Source organism: Martes martes (genome assembly GCF_963455335.1).
Source record: "Martes martes genome assembly, chromosome: 3".
NCBI lineage: Eukaryota > Metazoa > Chordata > Mammalia > Carnivora > Mustelidae > Martes > Martes martes.
This window is the reverse complement of record NC_137890.1, coordinates 45,570,129-45,593,779: the sequence shown is the minus strand read 5'-3', so window position 1 is coordinate 45,593,779 and position 23,651 is coordinate 45,570,129. Positions and strand designations below refer to the sequence as shown.

At 37.8% G+C, this 23,651-nt stretch overlaps 1 protein-coding gene across 4 annotated transcripts in view; it reads right to left on the bottom strand.

The window, feature by feature from the left end:
- The window catches only part of DIAPH3 (diaphanous related formin 3), a gene marked incomplete at its 5' end in the record, with an annotated part of 496,633 nt that overhangs the window by 115,879 nt on the left and 357,103 nt on the right, over positions 1-23,651 (bottom strand). For all 4 annotated transcript variants that reach the window (XM_080798921.1, XM_080798920.1, XM_080798922.1 and 1 more), the window contains 2 exons: positions 8,712-8,771; positions 9,253-9,348. In XM_080798921.1, coding sequence (XP_080655047.1) covers positions 8,712-8,771; positions 9,253-9,348 — 156 coding nt within the window. The remainder of the gene's footprint in view (positions 1-8,711; positions 8,772-9,252; positions 9,349-23,651) is intronic.

The following is a 23,651-nucleotide window of genomic DNA, read 5'->3' as shown; positions in this document are numbered from 1 at the left end:
CTGTCTCTAAATCCCAAGCCTGATACCACGCTCTCTTTCAAGGTCAAACTGCTTGGCTAGATCATTTAAGGATTCTAGAAAGAAAATTCAAAAATCTGGCTAGTTTTATGCTTTCACAAATAGTCAGTGAATAAGAACAACTACTGCTCTTTTTTAAGGTAACTACTCTGTGTGTGGCAGGCATTTTGCAAAAGATTTACTTTTAATACAACCATCTTGAGAAACGGTTTCTGTATTTGCCTATTCCAAACTGACATTTAATGAGGACCGATAAAATATAAAAATAATTCTAATGGTACCTTAGCAATAACTAGGGGAGCAACAAGTGTTGTTCTCATAGGAGAGGATCTCAGATATGTAATATAGTGGACACACACTGGGAAGGAGACCAGCTACGCGAGGGTCACCATTCTCCATCCCTGTTAGAACGCCTGCCTCATACATAACTCAGCACCGCCAACAATGCTGAAACACACATCGTGTAAGATGACCCACCAGAGTTTCCGTTACTTTCCTAAATAACCACCACACTATTTTAAAGTATGAATATCTTACTTCTTAAAAAGTGGGAGGATTCTGCTTGACTGGTATTCTGAAGCACGCGCAGACTGCCTTCCGTCACGCTGAGCACTATGCTTACATCTGGAGGGAAACTTTTAGAACCTTTAGGTTATCGGGAAACCAACTGCCCTTTGTCTCAGGGCCTGGGAAGCACTCCGACCACTTTTCTCCTCCCCAGACTTTACAGACTATCATTACATAATTTTCTCCCTTTTCAGCAGGATTGATGCAAACATGGTTTTGTCTCCCTGAAGAGTTACCTCTCGCAGTCGACGCAGGACACATGCCATGGGTCCTTCCCCATCACCCTTGCCTCTCTTTCTACTCAGATTTTCAGGAGGAGACCTTTTATCTTAGTTCTCAGGGAAAACAGATGTCACCAGGTGAGACCTTCAGATTCCCCCTTACTCAGTGTTTGTATCCCCTTCTCTCTGTATATCCTTCCTTTTCACTCTCCAGGTTCTCCACACCTGTGCTCCCCCATGCCATCCCCCAAGAACCTCACTCTATCCACGGCCCCAGTACATATTCATCCCTCCCCTCCAGAACACAAAGACAGTAAAGCCAAGGGCACGTAAAAGGCAAAGAGACATAACTTACTCGTTACACCACGACTCGCTCTGGTTCCTGCTATTTCTCTTGTTTTTCTTCTTTCACACCCAGGCAATTTAGAAAGAGAAGCCTACCCTCCTCCAACCAATGTCGTCTGGCTTCAGTTTCTACTATTCTATCGAAACTGCTCTTCCTGAAGTGAACAACGGCACCCGTGTTTGCCAGCCAGTCTGTGTCCAGGTGCTCCCCCATCATTTTTAGCCTGGCTTCCCTGAAGCCTATGGCTTTGATGACTGCTTTTCCCAGGCTCCTCTTTCCCTTGCCTGCTCCTTCCAAGCTGCATAGCCCAGACGAGCCCTGTACACCACCTGGTCCAGAAGACCCAGTAAGACTAATGGCTATCCCAGGCACAAATGATGCCTTCTCCTCCCGGTATCCTGGGAGAAGCTTCCCAGTAGCACCATTTCACTGAATTGTAACTGTTTATCTTAAACAATTTATTTGTTATTAAAACTGTAGATGTGCCAACCATTTGACATGTTTTTCACATTTGTGATTATGTCAATGCAACTTTAGTTCTCAAGTGACAAAATGACAGTACAAGTGGCTCCATTTGAAGGATATACATGTAAAAATATAACATGTGGAAAAAGAGAAAAGTAAAGTAATCAAACAACAAAATAAAAAATTCTTCTTTAATCTTTCTGGGGAGTTGCGGGGTGAAATTTGATTAAATCAAGAGATCCTGTCACCAGGAAAGAAAATATGCCCAAACACAAAATCTAAAACAAAAAGACCGAGTTCTAGGAGCTTCTAAAATCTCTCCACGAACTCCTTCTGAACTCGTACTACAAGGAAAGGGAGAAATTTAGAGTGGGCCAGAAATTTTGAAAGATCATGTAATTATAGTCCACTATGGCACACAAACACAACAAAAGACATATTAATCATAACAACTATTTCAGGGAAGTCAAGGACATTCCTTTCCTTATGCAGTAGTCCTTTATCCCTTTTCACTCAATTTAGTTCCAGCCTTCAGCATACATTTGTGAATGCTCATTAAGTGAAAGGCATTTGCTATTTCTTGCATAAATGTCCTTTTAAAACAACTTGAAGTCCTCACTGCTTAAGGATTTTTTTAACCTGTTCGTGCTTAAGAGCGTATATGATACTCACTAAGCCAGAAGGTTGTCCCTGCCTTGACTATAAATTAGAAAGGCCTTTCCCTTCTGCCCACAGGGCATCCTTACCTAGGCAGGAGCCCTGCTGAGTCCCTGCTTCCTTTTGCTTGACTACATAGTAAATAGGAGAGACTGATATTTGAATAAAATGTGAAATCATCCAAATTGTTTTACACTCCTGGCCTAGAAAAATCTCCTTAAAAAAATATTTAAGTCTTTTTTGACAGTTACAGGTAGCATTTGATTCTGCTTGAAAGCTCCAGTGTAAGGGTGTCAAAAACAATTAGCATTTTAATAGCTCCCTTTCTTTCTTAGGTATTTAGCAGCAGAAGTTCATCAGAAAGAGAACAAAAAATATTCTCAAGAACATGAGCCAATGACATTTGGCAAAATCATATAATTTTACTTTATTATTCCCTAGGCTCTTTTCTACTTTGTGTTAGGATACAGTTCAAAGAAATAAAAAATGGTAGTTGTCAACATTCGCTTTGAAAGATACAGTTTTCTAGACAAGGAGTGGCTTGGTGTTGTCCTCATTGTTTTCAAACAAGCCTTAAGGTAGCTAGTGTTCAGTAGACAATACTGAAAACCTTACTAATTTCATAATTCTGCCTCAAGACAAATTCTTGTTGTTTGGGGGAAGGCAGGTCAAGAAATAAAGAGGACCCACGACTGAGTGGATTGGGGGGGGGGGGTGATTATGTGTGAAGTTTTGAGAGATCCACAATGAAGCCTGTCTTGTGTTGCCTCCCTTATTTCGTGAGAAATATGCTAATTCAAAGATATCGAACTAGCTTCACATTTAATTCTGACTTCAAATCTTCGAGTAGCAGAGCAGCTGTGCCTGGCGGCAATACAATCTTATTTCTATAAAAATCTCTCAAAGCTCCACATATAAGTAGAAGAGTAAAAATAGATAATCAAATCCAAATTAAGGCTATTAAGAATTGATTTAGTGTAAAGATAATATAGCAAGATTTTGTTTAGGTTATGGATGTTCACTAAAAATGTGTAATACTTGTTTGCCTAAATTTTTGATTATGTTTTATCTTATTTTGTCACAGTTAAATAGTTTTATCATTAGGGACTTTAATTGCATACAGTTTATAGAATTCTTTCTGATTACTCTATATCCATTTAACTGAGAAAAAAACCCCACTGTACTACTTAATGAAAAGAGAACCTTCTAATGAAGATGCAATCAAATCGCAGGCAGATGTACCATAAGGTGTGGCTACACCTACAGCGTTCCTATTTGTGAAACCTTTGTTGGGAACACTTTACAGCATCTCCACTGTGTGCAGAGGAAGAGATGTCCTGGAAAAGAGTAGGAAGTAAAGTATGCTAAATGCACTGGCTACTCAGTGGTATACCACTGCGTTGTAGAAACAGGGAAACAAACAACAAAAGACAGAAAATGAGGAAACCAAGTCCTTGAAAGTCTCCTTTCCCCCTTCATAATGTTGGCTCGACTATCATGCAATCTCCCCGATTTCTTCATCTCTCTTTTGCCTCTTGCTCACTTCATTACCCACCCGTGTCCACCCCTGAGGTGTATCCCTTGATTTGCCATCCTTTAGATTTAAATATTTTTCTTTAGAGAACTCATTAGCTTAAGTAGCATTAGTTCTCTGTGGGGGTCTCTTAACTCACAGCTCTGGACCTGGCTTCTTCCCTCAAACCTTAAAAAGCTCTTTGATTCACTCGCTGTCCCTTGTGACCGATCGATGTTGGCATCTAGGGTGGCTATGAATTCCTTTTGAGTCTTTCTTCTCTCCTACATTTATCACTTCAGTTCCAGAAAACCTGCTCAGACCTGTTATTTTCCTGCTCAAAAACCTCAACAGTCCAATTTCTTGGCCGTGCATCAGACTTTCCATATACTTCTTTCCTATCTGGTCCTTCATTTTTAACCAGACCGTTTGATTTACTAACACCCAAATATGGTATGATCTTTATAAAAACGCATTAATAAATACTTTGATTATCTTAACTTAAAAGGAACTCTTACTATTTTCCACAGACTACAGAAAATCTTCAGATTTGGAATGCACTGTGGAAAGACACAAGATAATGCCCTGTACTCATTAGCAGAAGCTTTCCTTTGTTTTATTTACTGTTGTTAAACTCTGCTTGATTAAGCAAGGGAAAGAAATCTAATTAATAAGCAACTCTCCACTTCTAAGGAGTGAATAATCCAATCAAGTTCGAACCGCATCCTCTCTATTTGATACAACACCTTTTGAAGCACAGACCACTGATGATCAAATAGCTTCTTCTGATGACAGATAACATTTTAGGGAGGAGATGAGAAAGGGGTTAACAGTGTTCACAGCAGGAGCTTTAGCAATTAGCATATTAAATCCCACTTATTTGGGTGACATCCAGCAACCTGATTTTGCTCAATATAGTACATTAATTGTTCCATTCAAACCTAAACATAAACATGTCTGTTCATTCAACACATTCTTACTAAACATCCGTGTGTCAGGCACTGACGGAGCAAGTGCTGAGGTTACAGCAGTATGTAAGTTGGGCATCTTTTATCCCCTTGTCCCTACACTGATGGGACTCACCAGTAGTGGGGCAGACATTGAATAGTTAATAGAAAATGACTACTGCAAAATGGGAAAGCCATTGGGGTTATTAGAATATACAGTTTTGTAGACTGGGGTTCATTGGAGAACCTCTGAGAAAGTGCACACACCTATTGCTCTTTCTTGGCCCACACTTGCCCTTGGGCTTTTGTCCTCACTTCTATTCATCCCTCAAAACTCAGCCTGGATTTCAGGTCCTTCTAGAAGTCAAGTCTGGATTATCCTCAGAAGGTCTGGATTGGTCTTCCCCACCTGTAGGTATTCCCAAAACTTTATGTGTTGCCTCTATCCTGGCATTAACCAAATGTATGGGAATTGTTACTCATCTGTCCAAACTAGATGATGAACGCTTAGGGACTATCTCTATAAGTGCCTAGGAAGTGCTTAATAATTTTTGCTAAATGAGTGAATGAATAAAGGTTTAATGAGGAAAAATACTGGGCATTTAATTTCTGCTGAGGCTATCAAAGGCAAAGAAAAAGATAAAACAATTAATGGCTTTAACCAAGGTCTTTTTGGCAGAGGTTTGGAACACAGAACAAGGGCTGGATTACTCAGCATGTAGAATTTCCGTGCTTCTGAAGGCCATAGCAGTTAGAACGCTTGAGGTCATCTTTTGCCAAAATATATCCTGGGATATTTTAGCTGCAAGGTCTCAGAGGATACTCTACCAGGATCTTCTAATTCTGAAACAAAAGATGATCTATGTCTGCTACTGCATTTTTATCTTTAGGTATAATCTAAATCTGTACTTATAATCTATACAATCCATAGTCTTTGTAACAGAGTATAAGTTGGCTAAAATTAATATAGATGTTTTAATACAGAGTTTATTTTTTAATTTTTTTAAAGTTTTTATATATTTATTTGTCAGAGAGAGAGAGAGAGAGAGAGAACAAGTGGGGGAGAGGCAGGATCCCTGCTGAGCAAGGAGCCCTGACATGTGTGCAACTCGATTTCAGGACCCTGGGATCATGACCTGAGCCAAAGGCAGATGCTTAACCAACTGAGCCCACCCAGATGTCCCTAATACAAATTATTTCTTTTATTAAAAGAAATAAAAAGTGGTTATAATTCCAGAAGATGGTATGTTCTTGGAAAAGAGTGCTACCTAGCAGTTAAATCTGGGAAAAGGAGAGAAGATACACTACAGGCTAGAAAACCTCTGAAAGGGTCTTTCTCAGTAGGTCATCCTTATGTCAAGAAGAGGGGGGAAAAAAGGCACGTAGATTGCTTATAACCCAAGGATGTGAAAGGAATAGAGGCTGATTCAAGCCATGTATTCAGAGTACAACATGGCAGAAAGATTAAGAACTTGGACTCAAAGTCAACTCAGGTTCAAAACTTGGCACAGGACCATAAGTAAATTACCAGACCTCTTTAATCTTTAGTTATTTTTTCAACAACAAAATGGAGATAAAAATATTGACTATCTGATAAGATTATTGTGAAGATACAGGATGATATGTATAAAAATTCTGTATGGTGTTTGGTATTTAGTAAGCCAAATAACTCAGTAGGCATTAGATTATTATTAATGCTTAAAAATATTATTTTACTTAGAATATAAGCAAGTTTAAAATAATTGTAGAAGATCTATGCCTTCAGAACGAAGGGTTATGAGATAATATGAACCACTATAGGCATATAGGAAATGTCGGACATTAGTTTAAGTACATGAAAGCAGATTAAAAAGTAAAATAGGCTCAACTTACATTTAATTCACATAGTTCAGTTGAGTTGTAGGGTTAGCATTTTTAAAACAAAAAGCAATTTTTAGAAATAGCAAGATTACAAAATACTCTGAAATATAATTTTTTCCTGATAATAATCATGATCATTGTTTCAGTGACAATATTTTCCTTAAATTCTGCACTTTTCAACATCTAGTCTAATAAATCTATCTTTACATACAGAGTTCTTAAAGATTAACTGGTCATTTGGATTTTTTCCCACTTGGTTAGATATATGAAAGGAAAACACAACAGAAATATTGATAGAAAGTAAGTGTTAAAAAACATTTTAATCCACTACATTTATATTAGAAAAGAATTTGACCTTTATGATATATCTTCTTTGGCTTGCTGTACAACCTATGAGTTTAATTATCACAATAGCCTTATAACTTCAGATAGTACATGTCAACCTGAGTAAAGACAGAAATGCAAGGTTCATCTGCTTTTATGCAATGGACCAAAACACCACAATTTATAAGTAATTATAGATGAGCTTTTGTAGCCCGGACACTTTACTGACATTGCGGTTAGAAAAGACTGGGTTTCCCAAGGCCAGTGCACAAAATTACCTTACATAATCTTCCTCTACATAATAACTAAAATACTTATTTTAAATTAAGCATAGGATGGATATATGTATGCCATTATAATCATTTTATGATCATGGTTTTGGCTGTGGGTCTTTAATGACACACAATGGTGACTGCATTATCTTACATATTTTGTTATTAATAAAAAATAATTCAAAATACCCACATGTAATCAAAAAAAGAAACGTGATGGGAATCAGAACTGCATTATGGTCATATTTGTGTCACTAACTAGCTCTGCACTCTTGGGAGGGTTTGCGGCTTCTCTGAATTTCCATTTATTCATCTACAAAACAAAATAATCTCTAGGGTCAAGGATAGCTCTATTCTCTAGACATTTGCCATTATTTACTATGTCGCAATGACTCCAAATCATAAACCCAAAGTTAGGAAGTACTTAATTATCCACAATGAGTATCTGTAACATAATACAGTTCCTCTTTTCTGCTGTTAGTGTAGGGAAAGGCCAAACAAGAACAAAAACATATTGATGAAAAGACCAGAAAGCCCCAACTAAACATTTTACCTTGAGCAATAAACATCTACCCATCTATTAAGATTTATTACCCACATTCACTTTTTTTCTTATTCACTTCATAGTTTTTTCTAGGCTACCCTAGAAATTTGACATAAATGTCTGTACTTAGCCACACATTAACACTTCCAGAACTTAACTCCTCTGTATCTATAACAACCCTAGAATGAAAATCTGTCAAGTATTTTTCCATTTATAAATCTGGCAAGTTTTGATGACAATCTCACTCTGAATAAATGACAACGTAATTGATAAATGTGCTTATGACCTTGGAAGGTAAGCAGAACCCCATAACACATAACAGTGAGAAAGGAAACCAATGTAAATAAAACTCGGTCAGCAGGAATTGGCACCTTGAAGAGAGGAGGGCTCCATTCGGGTGGGTGTGCAGGTGCTGCTTAGGGACTTTTGAAAGCAGTCGATCTCAGATAAACATCAGAAACTCAGTTACTCACCTTTTTCGTGATTCTAGTACATTCTTCCACAAAAAGAGCACATGAAACTCACCTGTATTAATGATTTTGCCAAAATGCTGGTCACAGTATTTCAAACTATACTGGCAAATATGGTAGAGTAAAATAGTTTAACAGATTTAATATTTCAAATGTATCTTGATGTAAAGCAAATCCACTATGTAAAATAGTACTTCAGAGCAAACTGTTTCTGAAAGGACACCCTGGGCAACACTGATCAAAAATGTGTGAGATAATTTCAAATAATAATAAATTGGAAAATTCATCTGCGACCTGAAAGAAGAACTTTAGATACTACCTCCAGGCCATATCTTAAGCATGGAATATTATGAATATACAATCTCAGGGCAACAGGCACATCCGCACATTTCTACTCCTATAGTTATATTTAAACTTGAGAACCTTCACAGCAGCCTATTAAAATAATAGATCAACAGGATAAAAGTAGATAAGAAGAATGTGCAATTTATGAATACGGTTTATTACCATGGTTACAAACTTTCAGAACAGGCCTCTGAGACATGGGACTGAGACTTTGCCGAATATCTGTTAAGAGAGAGAGAGAGAAAATTAATACAGAGGTCTGTTCATCTCAAGAAATGTTAACAGTATTAGACAGTTTTCAAAGGTTAAATATGTCTGGACCCAAAGCAATGCTTCAATACCCTGAAATACTTGAAGCAATGATGTTATGACTTTAACTTCCCATTTAATTATGCTATTGTAAACTCCACGGGGATAAGGTGCATATGGTTCTTTAGATGAGACTTGTCACACTAATCAGGATTTTCTAGGTTCAGTGCTTTGGTTTGTTAATGTGCTACTGCCATTGCCCAACTGGAATGCTTCTCTGACAATTGTCGTTGCAAGGGAAGGATTAAGCAAACTCATGAAACTTCTGAAGAGTTGTTGCCCAGAGCACTACATTCTTGACACATGACTTGAAAAGAATTAAAAGGAAAAAAAAAAACAGTTGTTCTTTATGATAGTTCCCTAGAAAGTAACATGAAACAAGTATAATGTTCACCTTTTGGCTTTGGTGTCCTTTTTCTTCGGTCGCGGAAGGCAGCCCCCGACTGCAAAGCCTCAAGCAGACTATCCATCACTCCTGTCTCATCACCCTCTGTGAAAAGAGATGCAGGGAATTCCGTCAGCCCTCAGGGTTACCATAGCAATGTCAGAGCATACACAAAAACTGGTGATGGTGATGGTTAGGGGGAAGAAAGATCAGATGCCAGGGCGAAACCAGCAATTTCAAAATAAGATAGGACTTCAACTCTCTCATAAATCAAGTATCTTTTAATGAAATTGGGCTCATTAGTGCCTGTGTTGCCATCCACTAAAGAGGACCAGGTTCCACTGATTCACATCACAGGACTGCTTTTATAGTCTGGCGGCCCAATAACTTTAAATAGAATGCAGTTCTAGTCATATCTGTGTCACAGGTTATCATAAATCACATTTCCCTTGTAGAAATGGATTATTTTCAAAGCATCAACTTCTATTCTAAAATCGACCAGGTGTGTGAGAATGTTTTGTTGCTGTTACCAAGACTCTGCTGCCTAAACTTTTTGCACGAAATTGTATTTCCAGGTTAACTACTGTGAATATGCAACTATTGTGAATATGCAACTGATTTTTTATATCAGAAGATAATTGTGCCTTGACTTTAGGCAACATAGAACAATGACTACAAACTCTTACAGAATGTATGAAAAGTTTGTCTTCTGTAATGAAAAATAAGCCAAAAGAGGCTCTCAAATATCTGAAGTATTTGTCACCCAATTATGATTAGTTTAAATTGATATTCTGTATCTATTTAATGGAGGCTGTAGTTATAGAGCCAATCCTCTCTCCAAAGAACAGATTATCTTGTAATATCCGTAGTTATCTATAGTTGTCAGTGCTAAATATTATTCAAAGGAAGTGGCAGGGGGAAGCTTCAAAGAAACTACTGATCCAAGCCCAAATTCAAGGAAATACGCTTTTTTTGTCCCTCAGGAAGAGGTTATTTGTAGGATTCTCTACGCAACTGTATGGCTGGTATAGTTACATCTTATGTAATAGAAAACTATTTTCCTCTGGATTTCTTATTTCTTTTTACTGCAATGCAATCCCTTGATTGGGAACAGATGACAAATAAATGCAGGAGAGTACAGATAACAAATTCATTTACAGTTTATAAACACATATATAAATATAAATATATATTGGCCTCTTTCCATCTGGTTCTATCTCATATTTTTAGAAAAGTACTAAAGTTTGTGGGTGTAATTTAAAAAAAAGCTGGGTGACAGGTAGAGTATCTGAAGGTTAACTTATAGATAAATTTAATTCTAAAGTGGCTTGATGGCTATTTTAATTAAAATACATTAAAAATTACAGACACCTTAATTAGTAATGAGATATCTTTGAAAATTTACACTCAAGCTTAACTTTAAAAAAAAAGAACTGCAAGTTATGCCAGATATTCAGAATTGAAGGGATGTATTTCATTAGTAAAAGACAACATTTTAAAAATCTAAAACTTTGAGAAAGCAAGCAAGAGATTAATGACATACACTTTGGTGGGGGGGGGGGGAATAAACACAAACCCAAAACTAAAATCAAAGAACTACAAAGAAAATGTGGACTTTCCTTAGTAAGTTTACTATTGGTAATGGTATTGACATAGTGATTCTGAACCCATTATGTGTTTATTACAAGACTGAACAGATGGGTAAACTCACTGTAGGAAAGGAAATACTAATATGGAATAGGAGGAGAGCAAGGACCATGAAGCGGTGGATCGCATTTACAAGTATCCTATAGGCTCAAGGTTTAAAAACAAAAAACAAAAACAAAAAAACTTAAAAAACACTTTTTCTGGCTTTCCAAAATAACCCAGAAGTAATGACTCTGTGGCAGCAATGAACATGCCTGGTCTCCAGATCCTGGTTTCTAAATACCATTACTAATGCAAACCAGAATACTTAGAGAAATAGTTGATTATAGGGCAGAGACCAAGAAAGTGGGAAAAAAGCCAGGAATGTATTGATGTACCAGAAAATTAGAAAGTGCTCACAGACAAGCAGGAATGTGTCAAAAGGACAGAGGGGGCCAGACTGAAGGACAGTTTTGGCCAAATTTAGGGTGATTGGAACACTAAATGAGTAATAATAGGGATGGATTATTACACATTGGGGGGAAAAACACTTATGCATCCATACTGATACTAAAAAATTACAAATAAATATGGAGTAAGGGAAAGTTCTTTACAGAAGAATGTCAACCAACAGGTGTCAAAGATATGGGGGAAACATAAAATTTACTACATAATTCACATAGTAAGAACTGATTGAGGCAGAAATCATTAACGGGTACAGAAACTATTAGGTATAAGGCTGTCAGGGAACAGGATTTGGAGAAATCTGGCAGATGTCACCTTACCTAAATAATCAAATCTGACATCAAATGTGACAGTAATGGTATATACTGACAATAATGCCTTCTGAAAGGGTGCCCTGAGACGGACTCAACCTGTGTAGTACTTGGCACAAAAATATTTATCCTGAATCTAAATGTGAGGAAACTATAATAGAAATCCAAAGTGAGGGGTGACTGAGTGGCTCAGTCAGTTACGCATCTGCCTTCAGCTCAGGTCATGATCCCAGTGTCCTGGGATCAAGTCCCACCTTGGGCTTTCTCCCTCTACCCCTCCCCCCTGCTCATGATTTCTCTCTTTCTCTAATAAATCAATAAAATCTTAACCCCCCTCCCCCAAAAAAGGAAACCCAAAGTGAGGAACATTCTGTAAAGTGACTGGTTTGGGTTCTGAAAGACTATCAATTATGAAAAACAAGTAAGGAAGGAAAGAAAGAAGAGGTTAGGGAGACTGAGAGAGATTCAAGAGATAGGACAACCAAATGTAATGCACAATCTTTGATTAGCTCTTGGACTGTATCATATAAATGATATTGTTGGGAAAATTGGGGAAATTTTTAAATGGACTGGATATTACACAATTGTATTATACAAATATTAAGTTACCTGAATATGATAATTATCTTACCATTAGGTAGGTTAATTCCATTGTTCTCAGGAAATAGTTGCTGACACACTTAGGCTCACTAAACAACTTATGCCCCTGTCTCATGTTCTCCATTTCATGCTCTTGAACATGCTGCCTTCTTTACACAGAACATCCTTCCCTTTTCTTTGCCAAGTTAATTCCTCCTCTAAGACAGAAATGAGAATCCTTCCCTGACGTATGTATCCTGAACCAGGTGTCCCTCTATGTCTTAATGGCAATGGGGTAGCCGCAGCAATAAATCCTTTACAATATAATTTACTTGACAGTTTCTGCCACCAGACTGAGTTCACTGAGGACAGAGATTACGGCTTTTGTTTATCCTTAATACCTAGCAAAATGTCAGTATTACACAGAAAGTGTTCCTTAATAAATGTTGACTAAATAACAAGTGAGGCGCCATTATGGCCAATGGGTAGGAGTAATCATGCAGGAAAATGTAGGTCACAGGTGGGAAGGGGGCCTGGGAAGTGGTGGGAGCACATTCCCACCACCACTGTAAAGGGTGCAGCACCGTTTCTTCCTCTTCCCTTGTCTCATACAACCATTCAGGTGCCAAACCTTGTTCACGCACATGCTCCGATATCTCAAGAATTGATCGATTGTTTCCTTTTCTGACTGAACTTTAAGCTCACTGTCCAGAATTGAATTACTTCTCACCTGAAATCTCACATGAGTTGCCAGGAGTCACACTGCATCCAGTTAATCCCAAATTCGAATTCATTCCATACAGCACAGGTCAGCTCAAAAGCAGAGCCACGATCTTCAGTCTCCCAGTGACGAATTTCCACTATCTCTCACCTCCCACAATATAAAGTCCCAACTCTTTCACTTGCCCCTACACTTGATTCCAATTGTGTTTCCAATCTTATCTCTTTCAATTTCACAACCTGTTCTTCAGCTGAAGGCAACTTTCTTCACACACCTTTTCTCTCCCATCCTTCCCTGCCCAGCTGGAACCTCTGTGCTCTTGTTCCCCAGAGCTCATGGCTTTTCTTGGCCTTCATTCCCAATGAAGAATATATTATTCCCAATGGGAAGAATATATTATGGAAGTAAGAAGACATGCGTGCTAGTCTGAGTTCTCAACCAACTACCTATGTGACTCGGGACTCGTTACATACATTGCTCCTGAGAAGTCTAATAGAAAGAATACCTGTCTAGGGTTAATGAGAGGATCAAATGAGAAAATACAAATGAGAGCACTTGGTAAATTGCCAAGTGATATAAAAATGTAGGGAAATAAATTCATAAACGAATTCCATAGCAGACTACAGGAAGTTTATGAAATATTTGATTAGGTTTCAAGTGTTGTTTTAGATACAATATAAATTAACTGACTTTTAACTGACTTTAAGTGTATTTTATTATGTCTTTGATTATCATCAGTTCTCAGGGAAACTGATCAGAAATACACCCTTTAAATAGTCTCTAAATAATCCAATGTGTAAGATAAAGACATAAAATGGAAATGTTATTCCAAATATTTCAACTACATTTAGATTATAATAATTCATCATATGTTTATGGAGGGCCTACTACAGGCCAGGACACTATTAGGCACTAAAATTCCCTAGGGCCCAAGGATTAATAAGACATGTTTTCTGATCTCAAGAAGCAGAACAGTGTGAAAGGTATGTGAGGGATCCATATGAAGTACTGGAGAAACAAGGTTTCCTAGTGAATTACGACCTGACAAATAAGCAGTATTTAGTCATGGCAAAGATGAGGGAGAGAATAGCATCCCTGGCAGAAGGAATGGCAGGTACAAAAGCAAAAGCTATGAATAAAAACACAAGTGAGCTAGAGTCAAGCACTGAAATGATTTATATTTACATGATTCTAATGCAAACTTAATAATTCAAATTTACATCACTTGAATACATTATTCCTGTATAAAGAGAAATAAAAATTAGGTATTTTTAAATTGTAGACTGGAATTCAACATCTCTAACTACAAGTCAGTTCATATTAAAAATATTTATAGCCTTTCTCTTGCTATGAACTCTTTTAAATCAACAGACAAACTACAATAGTCAAAGCTTTGCTATGTCTGAATAACACATCACCTTGTTTAATTAGTAAATGGTATTTACAAAAATCGTACAGTGTCAAGGGAAATGGAGGAGAGAGAGCTGAGGAGGAGATATCCCTAAAGCAGAATCAATAGGACATGCAGACAAGCAGAGTGTGGCCTACTGAGGAGTTAGGCAAGTCTGAGGTCTCAGGGGCCTAGGACTGAAGGAGTAGAAAATATGAAAATGTTTTAAAATAATATTCAGTTTGATGGGCAACAAATGTTGAAGATAATGAGCTTTTTGTTGGACACGTGAGTGCAAGGTGCTAGCAGGGACCTCCTGGTAACTTCTGAAAGTAAGCCGGAAATTCTGGCCTCAAATTCAGACAAAAATTTTGATGATATTTTCAGAAGTCACTTCTATGTTACAAAAGATACTCATTCAGCACTGTGGGCCAGACCCTGGGAAAGGTCCTGGGAATACTAGGGTTGGCTTTATTCTTGCCTTATATGGTCCTCTGGAAGTGCATATGACTGAATCAGGAGAGGCCATCTTGAGAACCAGGAGGAGAAAAAAGACAAGGCAGTGACACGAAAAGGTATATTCTTTCCTTTGTTCTTCTTTTCCCAAGCCAAGGCACTACATGGAAACTACAGATAATTACAGATACAGAGAAGATCGTAAAAGGCTCAAGAACGTTAAAAACAAACCAAATAGGTTGCACCACAAAGTAGAGAATCAGAATGGAAATGAATTCCTCAAAAGCAACACTGAGCTCAAGAAAATAAGATATGGATTTCAAATTCTGAAGAGAAATGATTTCCGATGAGGAAATCGTTACACTGCCTCTAAGAGGAGGACAGAAAAGGAACATGCAAGTTTATGAGCACTCATTCTTAGAAAGCTACTGGAAGATGTGCCTGGGCAAAAAAGAAGAAGGTAAGAAAAAGGAACAAATATGGGATCTAGGAGAGGTGAGGGGACAAAACAGCAAAGTGGAAAAAATATTTCTCAGGATGGCACTTGTGTCCCAGGCCCAGAGCAGCCAGTTCAGAACACATGGGAGAAAGCTGGATTGGAGGAGCGAGCCGTGGCCAAGGAACTAAAAGCAAACCTGCTGTATTGAGCCATTTGCACAAATGACTGCTGTTAATTTCACAGACCTGAGAGTCCAGATATAATTGGAACAGGTGTACACAAATACTGAGCAAATTAAAGAAATTGTTCATATAAACCTAGACATGACATTGTTGTCCAACAGGAAATAATCATGGAACACTAACTGGAGGGGTAAGGAATATTTCCACAGTTGTGATATTATAAACACCATTTTTTTGGACTATCATTTGCGATAATAGTAATGTGAGGACAGGAGGGGTGGAGGAGAAGGGGTATACAAGGGGAATACAAGGTGGGGAGAAAGCAAAAGAGAACAAAATCTTCACTTCTCAGGAATGCGCTAATGCATAAAATAAATTAACAGTAGTCTAAGCATAGTATCAAGAAATAGAGAAGAGGTAAATAAATACCAGAAAAAAAAAATCCCAAGAATTGAAATTGGCTGCTTCTGGGAAGCAGGAAGATATGGAAGGAAGTTGAGAGGAAAGACGGAACATATATTTTATCACGCTAGGAGCTTAACATATTTCATTTAGGAATTTGCAGTCATTATGTCGATAAGATAAGGACAATGAAAGATCTCATGACAGAAAAAGATGACCAGGTAAGTAGAGATGAAAGAAGAGGTTGATATTTGACCTACTTGCGCTTTCCTCTGATAAGGGGAAGTGGAGAGGTAACAAATGATGCAACACAACATGGTGAGCTGTGTGACGGAGCTCTCCAGACCAGGAAGGATAGCTGGTATGGGGCATAAGAAGGGGCAGCAGTCCCAGAAGGCCTCCTGGATACCTAAGACTTAAAAAAGAGCTTTCTGTCTGTCACAGATGCCTCAACAAGGAAGGCCCTGCTCAAGCTCACAGAACAGGCGGAGGGTCAAGAAACACCTGAGAGACCCAGGTGTGTATGGCAGCGGAGAGCAGAGTGCCTGTGGGGCAGAGCTGAGAGGAGCCGAGGGCACAGGGAGGGGCCGGCGGCCCCAAGCACTGAGTAAGGCACGGGAATTTGGGGTTCGCCTTTGAGCGAGCCATCAAATTATTTCAACCTAGGACATAACATGGTCAGATTCCTGTTTTAGAAAGAACACTCTGGAGAGAGACAAAATGAAGGGCAAGGAAAGTAAGGTGAGAGCAGGTCTGAGGATTCAATCGTGGCAAAACGCGATCGCAGGGCCCAAGGAAGAAATGGAAGGTGGTGAAAACGTGAAAGAAAATGAACAGAAAAATCTTGGTGGGCACAGATGGGAGTATTAAAAAATAAAGCTGAGGCAAACTTCCAGGTACCCAGTGTGGCTAACTAGGTATGTACCGATATCCTTCACCAAGTACTGAATCGTTCTTGTTTGGTGGTGGAAGGGGGCTGAGCCTAGAGAGGAATCCATGTTTGGATGTTGAGATGTGCAGGACACATCCAACTGCAGGTGATAAGAGGTATTCAGAGGCTGATGGTTTCCCAGTTTTAACGCAAGAGGGAAGAGAAGTGGTTCCACTAACAGGTTTAACTTAGAAGCACAGCGGTTGTACCTGAAGCTACAGAAAGAATGTAAACATAGCGAAAAGGTAGAGAACCCACGTTTTGAATTCAAACGACTTGGACTGAAATACCGGCTTTCCAGTTAGACACTAGTGCGACTCTGGGCAATTTATTGAAACTTACTAAACCTCATTTTCTTTCCCCTCAAATTTAATGTGGAAATAAGAATAGAACCTGCCCTCACGAGGTTACTGGAAGATTAAAAGACGTGCATGGTGTGCAGTGCTCAGCAGGGAGCTTGGCACATAGCAAGAGCTTCGTCTCAGTTGATTTCTGTTGTGGTTGTTGATAGAGCAGAGCGTGAGCTCACTTAGGAAGATATGTGCGGTGAGTGACAAAAGCGCTGAGGGTGAGCCACAAGGCAAACTAACATGTAAAGGGTATTTCGGGGAGAAATGAGTGTTTTCAGTCTCTGCTTTCCATCATGTTTACTGTGCATGCACTTTGAGAGCTCCCCTTTTTGCTACATATCTACATTAACTCATACCACATTTTACAGGGTTTCAGTAGCGGTAAAAGTTGGAACGATAATCACCTGGACTGGGAGTGGGGCTAGAGAAGAAAAGCTCAGTTTCTCCCAAGAAGTGACGGAAGTGTGCAGCTGATGCACAAATTTCATAGGCTCACAGTTTAACCCAACTCTTTCTAAAAGAAACAGTGACAGTTGCCCTTACAAAATTACATGAATTATTTTTCTATGCTGCTGGTTATAGACCTTCTGGGAACCAGATTGTATCTGCTTTACTTGGTAACCCAGTTCAGTCTTTAACCTAGAACAAAGCTCAAAATATGACTTAAACCAGACAGCAAAAAGACAGGAATAACTTAAAGTCTTTGAACTTGTCTTAATCTAGATGTGAAACTGAAAATTTGAGGCAAGGGAGTTGGAAAGCCAATTTTCATTGGGATTTAACTGATAAAATGATAATTAGAACAGTTTTCTTTTATACTGTAAGTGGCTCAACCATAAGTAGAATTTCATTTTTAAAAAAACACAATATTGTAACCTATTTTTCTCTACTATTTATTATTTGTACAAATTGAACTCAACATATTTCCTGTTGTAAGTTAAAAGGAAAAAATAGAATCTCTCACAAAGGAACAAGTTTTTATTGTTTTCTTCCTCCTTTCTTCTTCTTCTTTTTTTTAAAAATAGAACAGTTGATGATCTCTCTAGTTCTGCTTACAATTTTGAATATATTCTGGAGCTGTGACATAACTCTGTCTGCAATCACATGCTACTACTTACTTCTTGCTATCTTGAATATGCTTGGACCTGTGACGGTCACCTTATAACTCTGAGCACAGACTATGGAGCCATTTGTATAGTTGCTGTGGATAAAATATAGGCTATATTTTCAAAGCTTGTGTAAAACATATTTCACAGGTACATTTGAATGTATACACCATGATTATTATACTATTTACTACATTGTATGCAAATCAGAATCTAAATAACTTCATGTCATAAATAAAGTATAGTAAAGTTAAAAATGTATTTGTAAAATAACTATTTTTCTCATACAAACTCTTCAGTCTCCAAAAAAAAAAAAACCCATATTGGATGTCATGCATAAAGTATGATTTTAATTACATAAACAACCAGGCAAAAAAGGCAATATAAATATGCTGTAACAAATCATATTGCGTTGTTATTAATTTTTAACTTCCCAATTCTTATAATTTAGATTCTGATGTAAGAAAATGATTTCAGTATCATAGTCATTTAGTTCAACTCATGAAGATATCCAATCTATCTTCTTCTGAAATCTTTTATTAGAGCTCTTTCGTTTTTAAAGCTAATGTAAACAAATGGCAAAATTACAGGAAAATAAGTTAAGTATGCGCTCACTTAATTCTCCTTTCAAATAAAAAGGGCACACAATTTTTGGAATGTCAACATACTTAAGGCACAAGATTTACAAGTGACCATAAAATCAAAGAATGAGATTTCATTCACTGTTATTACAAAATAATACAGCAAAAACTTAGCTGGGCTGTTATTAAATAGACATCCTATATTAAAATTTTCAATAAGAAAGAGTTTCCCAAAGTGTGTACCACAGAATGCTAGTCCTATGAGGAACTCTGTGTGTGTGTGTGTGTGTGTGTGTGTGTGTGTGTGTTGTTGTGGAAGGGAGGGTGGTTCTGTGGTCAAATAAGCTTGGAAAATGATGTGTAGCATATAGTGCCCTTGGGAATTTATATCCAATACATACCAAAATTTAATTCATGATTTATGATAAATGTGGCATTTCAAATCAGTAGAGGATAAGAAAATGTTCAATAACCACTATGGTGACAATGTTTTATCTGGCTCCCACTCTGCTACTTACTCCAACATAAATTCCAAGTTGATAAAACATTTCAACATTAAAAAAATTAAATCGCGAAAGTACAGCAGACAGCATGTAAAAGTATATTTTTCATTACTCCTGGAATGGGAAGATCTTGTGAAAAATCTAAATACCCAAATGTCATACAGATTTTACTACACTAAATGTCTGCAAACTAAAAAAATAATAAGAACAAAGTTTACATAAACAATAAAAGGAGAAACTAGAAAATAATTTAGAACACAGGTATTCCTTAAGACGTGTTTTCTTGAGATAAAGAAATTATGACTCAGAAAAAAAAAATCAACTAAAAAAAACAAAAAAGCAAGCAAATGGTATGTTCAGGAAACCCACCATTAAAATAAATAAGCAAGGCTTTTATACAGAGAATATCATACTCAAACTCATTCATAATTAAGGCTATTCTAAATACATCAGTGAGAGATCATCTTTCACTTATCAGCATGGCAATAAAAAATGAGGATAATTGGTATAGGCTGGAAAATAGGTCACTCCACACGTTGGTCTAAATATAAGCTAATACAACCTCTTTAGAATGCAATTTAGCAATCTATCAGAAAAAAAATTGCACATACCACTTGAAATAATTTTTTTCTAAGAAAATTATCCTACTTATAACTTACATGTGCAAGATATTAATATGTACAAGGATGCTCATAATAACATTGTTTATAGTATTAGGAGATTGGAAACAACCTAAATGCCCATCAGCAAGAGACTAGATAAAGTATGATATTCATAAGTTAAAATATACTGAGAGATGAAAAAATAATGAAGGGTATATATTTATTTTAAAGATTTTATCTATTTGAGAGAGAGAGCATAAGCAGGGGTAAAGGGAGTGTGAGAAGCAGGCTCCCCACTGAGTAGGGAGCCCAAACAGGGCTCCCTGCCAAGCAGAGAGCCCAATTTGGGGCTCGATCCCAGGACCTCGGGATCACAACCTGAGCCAAAGGCAGACACTTAACTGATTGAACCACCCAGGCACCCCAAAGCATATTTAAATTGTTCATATGGACTACCTCCAAAATATACCAAGAGAAAAAAAGTCAATTACTTATTTGACCAATAAGGACACTGGATATACACTTTTGTATGACCACTCACAGATATCAGGTATAAAACAGAGGATATTTTCAGACTTCTTGCTTAGCTATTACTCTAGCACATGGTGATGATAAAGGCATTACTTAATCATTCTTCCAGTGCTAAATGTGTTTTAAAATGTCTCCCATGTAAGCACTCAAGTGCCAACTCTGATTAGCTTGTTCACGGTGACCTATTCTAGCAATTACTAAAGAAGGCAAAATTTAAAAACCAGCGTTGACTCTGGTTTAAAAAAATAATGTCGCCAAAGTTATCCTCATGTATTGTGTAGGGACGAGGATCCTGAACAGATGCCTTCAGTTGCAAAAACATAAAATGTCAAGGGAAAGATAATGTATCTATTTAAATATATATGTAGATGCAAAATGACAATGGCATTTAACAAGACGTGACTCACACCCAGCGAACATCCATGACCCTTTAATTACACAGTAACCGAGACAGCAAAAGGTTAATTACATGGCCTAACATCACTACTTCTGAGTAGAAGCTTCACTTGCTATACCCCAAGAGCTTCACTTTACTCTGAGAAATTAGTCTGGCAGTGTCTACACTTGGCAATTGCTTACTCTCTGATGAAAATATGTTAGGATGTGTTTTAGACTCATTTTAACATTTTCTAGGTTATTTTCATATTTTCTTAATATTTTCTCACTATACGAGTGAGGAATTTTGAAAAGTATTTTTCAATGGCTTTGTTTCTCAAAGTTTTGAACAAAGAATAAAATGATTTCAGATACAGAAAATGAAAATGTTTAATTCAATACACTGAATTTAAAAAAAAAAAAGGAAGGTAAACTAGGGGATAGTAGTAATTTCACAGGAATTTCTTTCAGGAGAAGCTGGGACAAATGGACTTGAGGCCATGAGGGGCCACTTCCGGCAAGCATAGCTGGACGCTGAGTTGTGTCCAGAGGGGCCCCAACAGTCAAGTGCTGACAGCAACATATGGTGAACACAGGAAGAGGGGGAGAAAAGGTCGGGAAGAGAGGCCCAGGGAGCTGGGATTCAAGGCTGAAGAACTGCCATAGAATGGTTTTGAAAGGTGTGAAATAATCAAAATTGTACTTCACCATGATTAAAGTTGGCATAGTGTGAAAGTGTCAAGCCTGGGTGACTGGGAAATTGGTGGTATCATTAACCCAAAATGAGAACATGAAAATCAGGTTTTATGTGGAACGTGATAAGTTCGGTTTTAGATGAATTGATTTTGAGGTGCTGGCAGAATAGTCAGACTGCTTTGTCCAAGAAGTGGTTGGAAATATGCAACTATAAAATCTGTACTTCAAGTCAATCCCACACAGAAACACTAAGGAACATGTGGCAGCCACTGAAACCAGCCCCAGCCCTTGTTCTCATGGGACTTACAGTCTAAGGGCAATTTCAACACAAAATTTGTGACTACCTGTATGACAAATGTCCCAAAAGAGAAAGCGAGCACTATGAGACTGCTTCCTGTAGAGACAGTGGATTAGAGGGACAGCTGTGGCTGCCCAGTGATGACGTCGAGGTTATTCTTTGATACCCGTATTTGCCCTTAAATTTCTGAAGATGGGTTTTAATTGCACTTTAAAAGACTCTATGGATAACACACTAAACAGCGGAAATTTGTATCTGAGCATTTTGAGTGCCAGGAAGGTTCTTAAATGCCACCTCACTGCTGCCAATTTTGCCCAAAGTACGTTTACTAGATTCGAGTTCTAGGTTCATTTCTAATACAAATTTGTGGCTCAAAGTAATATTTTTTCCCGTTCATTTGAAGGAGAAATACAGATTTATTCTGCACAAATATGGTATTCCCTCCCCATTCCTTCCCCAATCAGATGCAAAAATGTGACATTAATATTACACACTGAAGAAATGTAAAAATCCTAATCAGAGTAACAGCAACATGCTTTTCAAAAAAGGAAGTCAGCAAAGACAATAGGCAACTCTGAATGAGAGGAAAAGTGGAGAGGAAAGGAACTGACATATGCTTCCAGAGAAAGCAAGTATCACAGAAAAGAGAAGAAAGTGGGAGACAACTGAACTTTCCATGAACTCATTAACAATTGCAAAGAAACTGGAGGCAAAAATGTGCTAAACTCTTTCAAGCGAACAATGGAAGATTTTCCTCTCAACTACAAAAAAACTAACAAAATGAATACAGAAGCCCCCAAATAAAACCTGATATTAGGTATGTTTGAGCACAATTTTATCTAGAAAAGAATACGAGTAAAAAAATCTAAATATGAATTAAGATATATGAGGAACCATCGCTTTGAATGAACACCTGTGTGGAGTTTTTTATCTGAATTTTCTGATTTAATTCTCACTCCAACCCTGCAGAGTAACTTATCACATCCATTTTAAAGCCAGGGAAACCGAAGCTCAAGAAATGAAGTAAATGTTCCCAAAGCTCTCCCATGGGTAAGTAACAGAGGGATGGTCTGAACCAGTATCTTTCTGATTCTTTCCATTATATACTTTTCTCAACATAGAGATGTTGCCGGCTAACTGAGAAGTGCTCAGATCCCTAGCTTTGCTGAGTTGTACTTAGAGGTGTTTTCAGGAAATGCCTCGAGGTACAGACTGTGGCTTTTGTAGCTGGTAACTCAACCAACAAGCACAGACTAAGTTTCCCCCACCTCACTAGAAACCCGCTCCCTTTCTCTGGAACCTGCCAATAAATGAGATGCAGATCACAGAAGATTCCCTTCCCACAGAGAAAGGCCAGAGACATCTTCCAATTCTCCTAGGACCAGGAGTATCTGGAAATACTAGAATCAGTCTAGTCTGTCTGTGGCTTCATGGTCCCTCCCTACAACCCATTCACTGGGTGACTGTTAAGAGTTGGGTTAAAACCTTGAAGCCAGCTAAACCACTATCACTATCATTCTTGGCCCAAATTTAAGTTCTTCCTGGCCTTTGTTTCCTCAGTATTTATTAGCATAAGCAACTTTTCTACTGCCTCAATGTCTTTACTGAACATTCTTTTCACCTCTACCGAAAACTGGACAGATGATCTTCACTGACCCTTCCTAGCAGATATCCTTCATCCTCTCCTACATTATGTGCATGTAGGAGTGTAGGTAAGGGAGAGGGGAGTAGTTTTCTCCCTCATCTTTACTGCTACATCAGAGTATCACTTCTTTTCCTGGATGTAAAAAGAGTGTTTTGAGAAACATGTCATTTGGTTATATCATTGCCATCCCTCTGGGTCAATGTCACCTAATGGTGTACT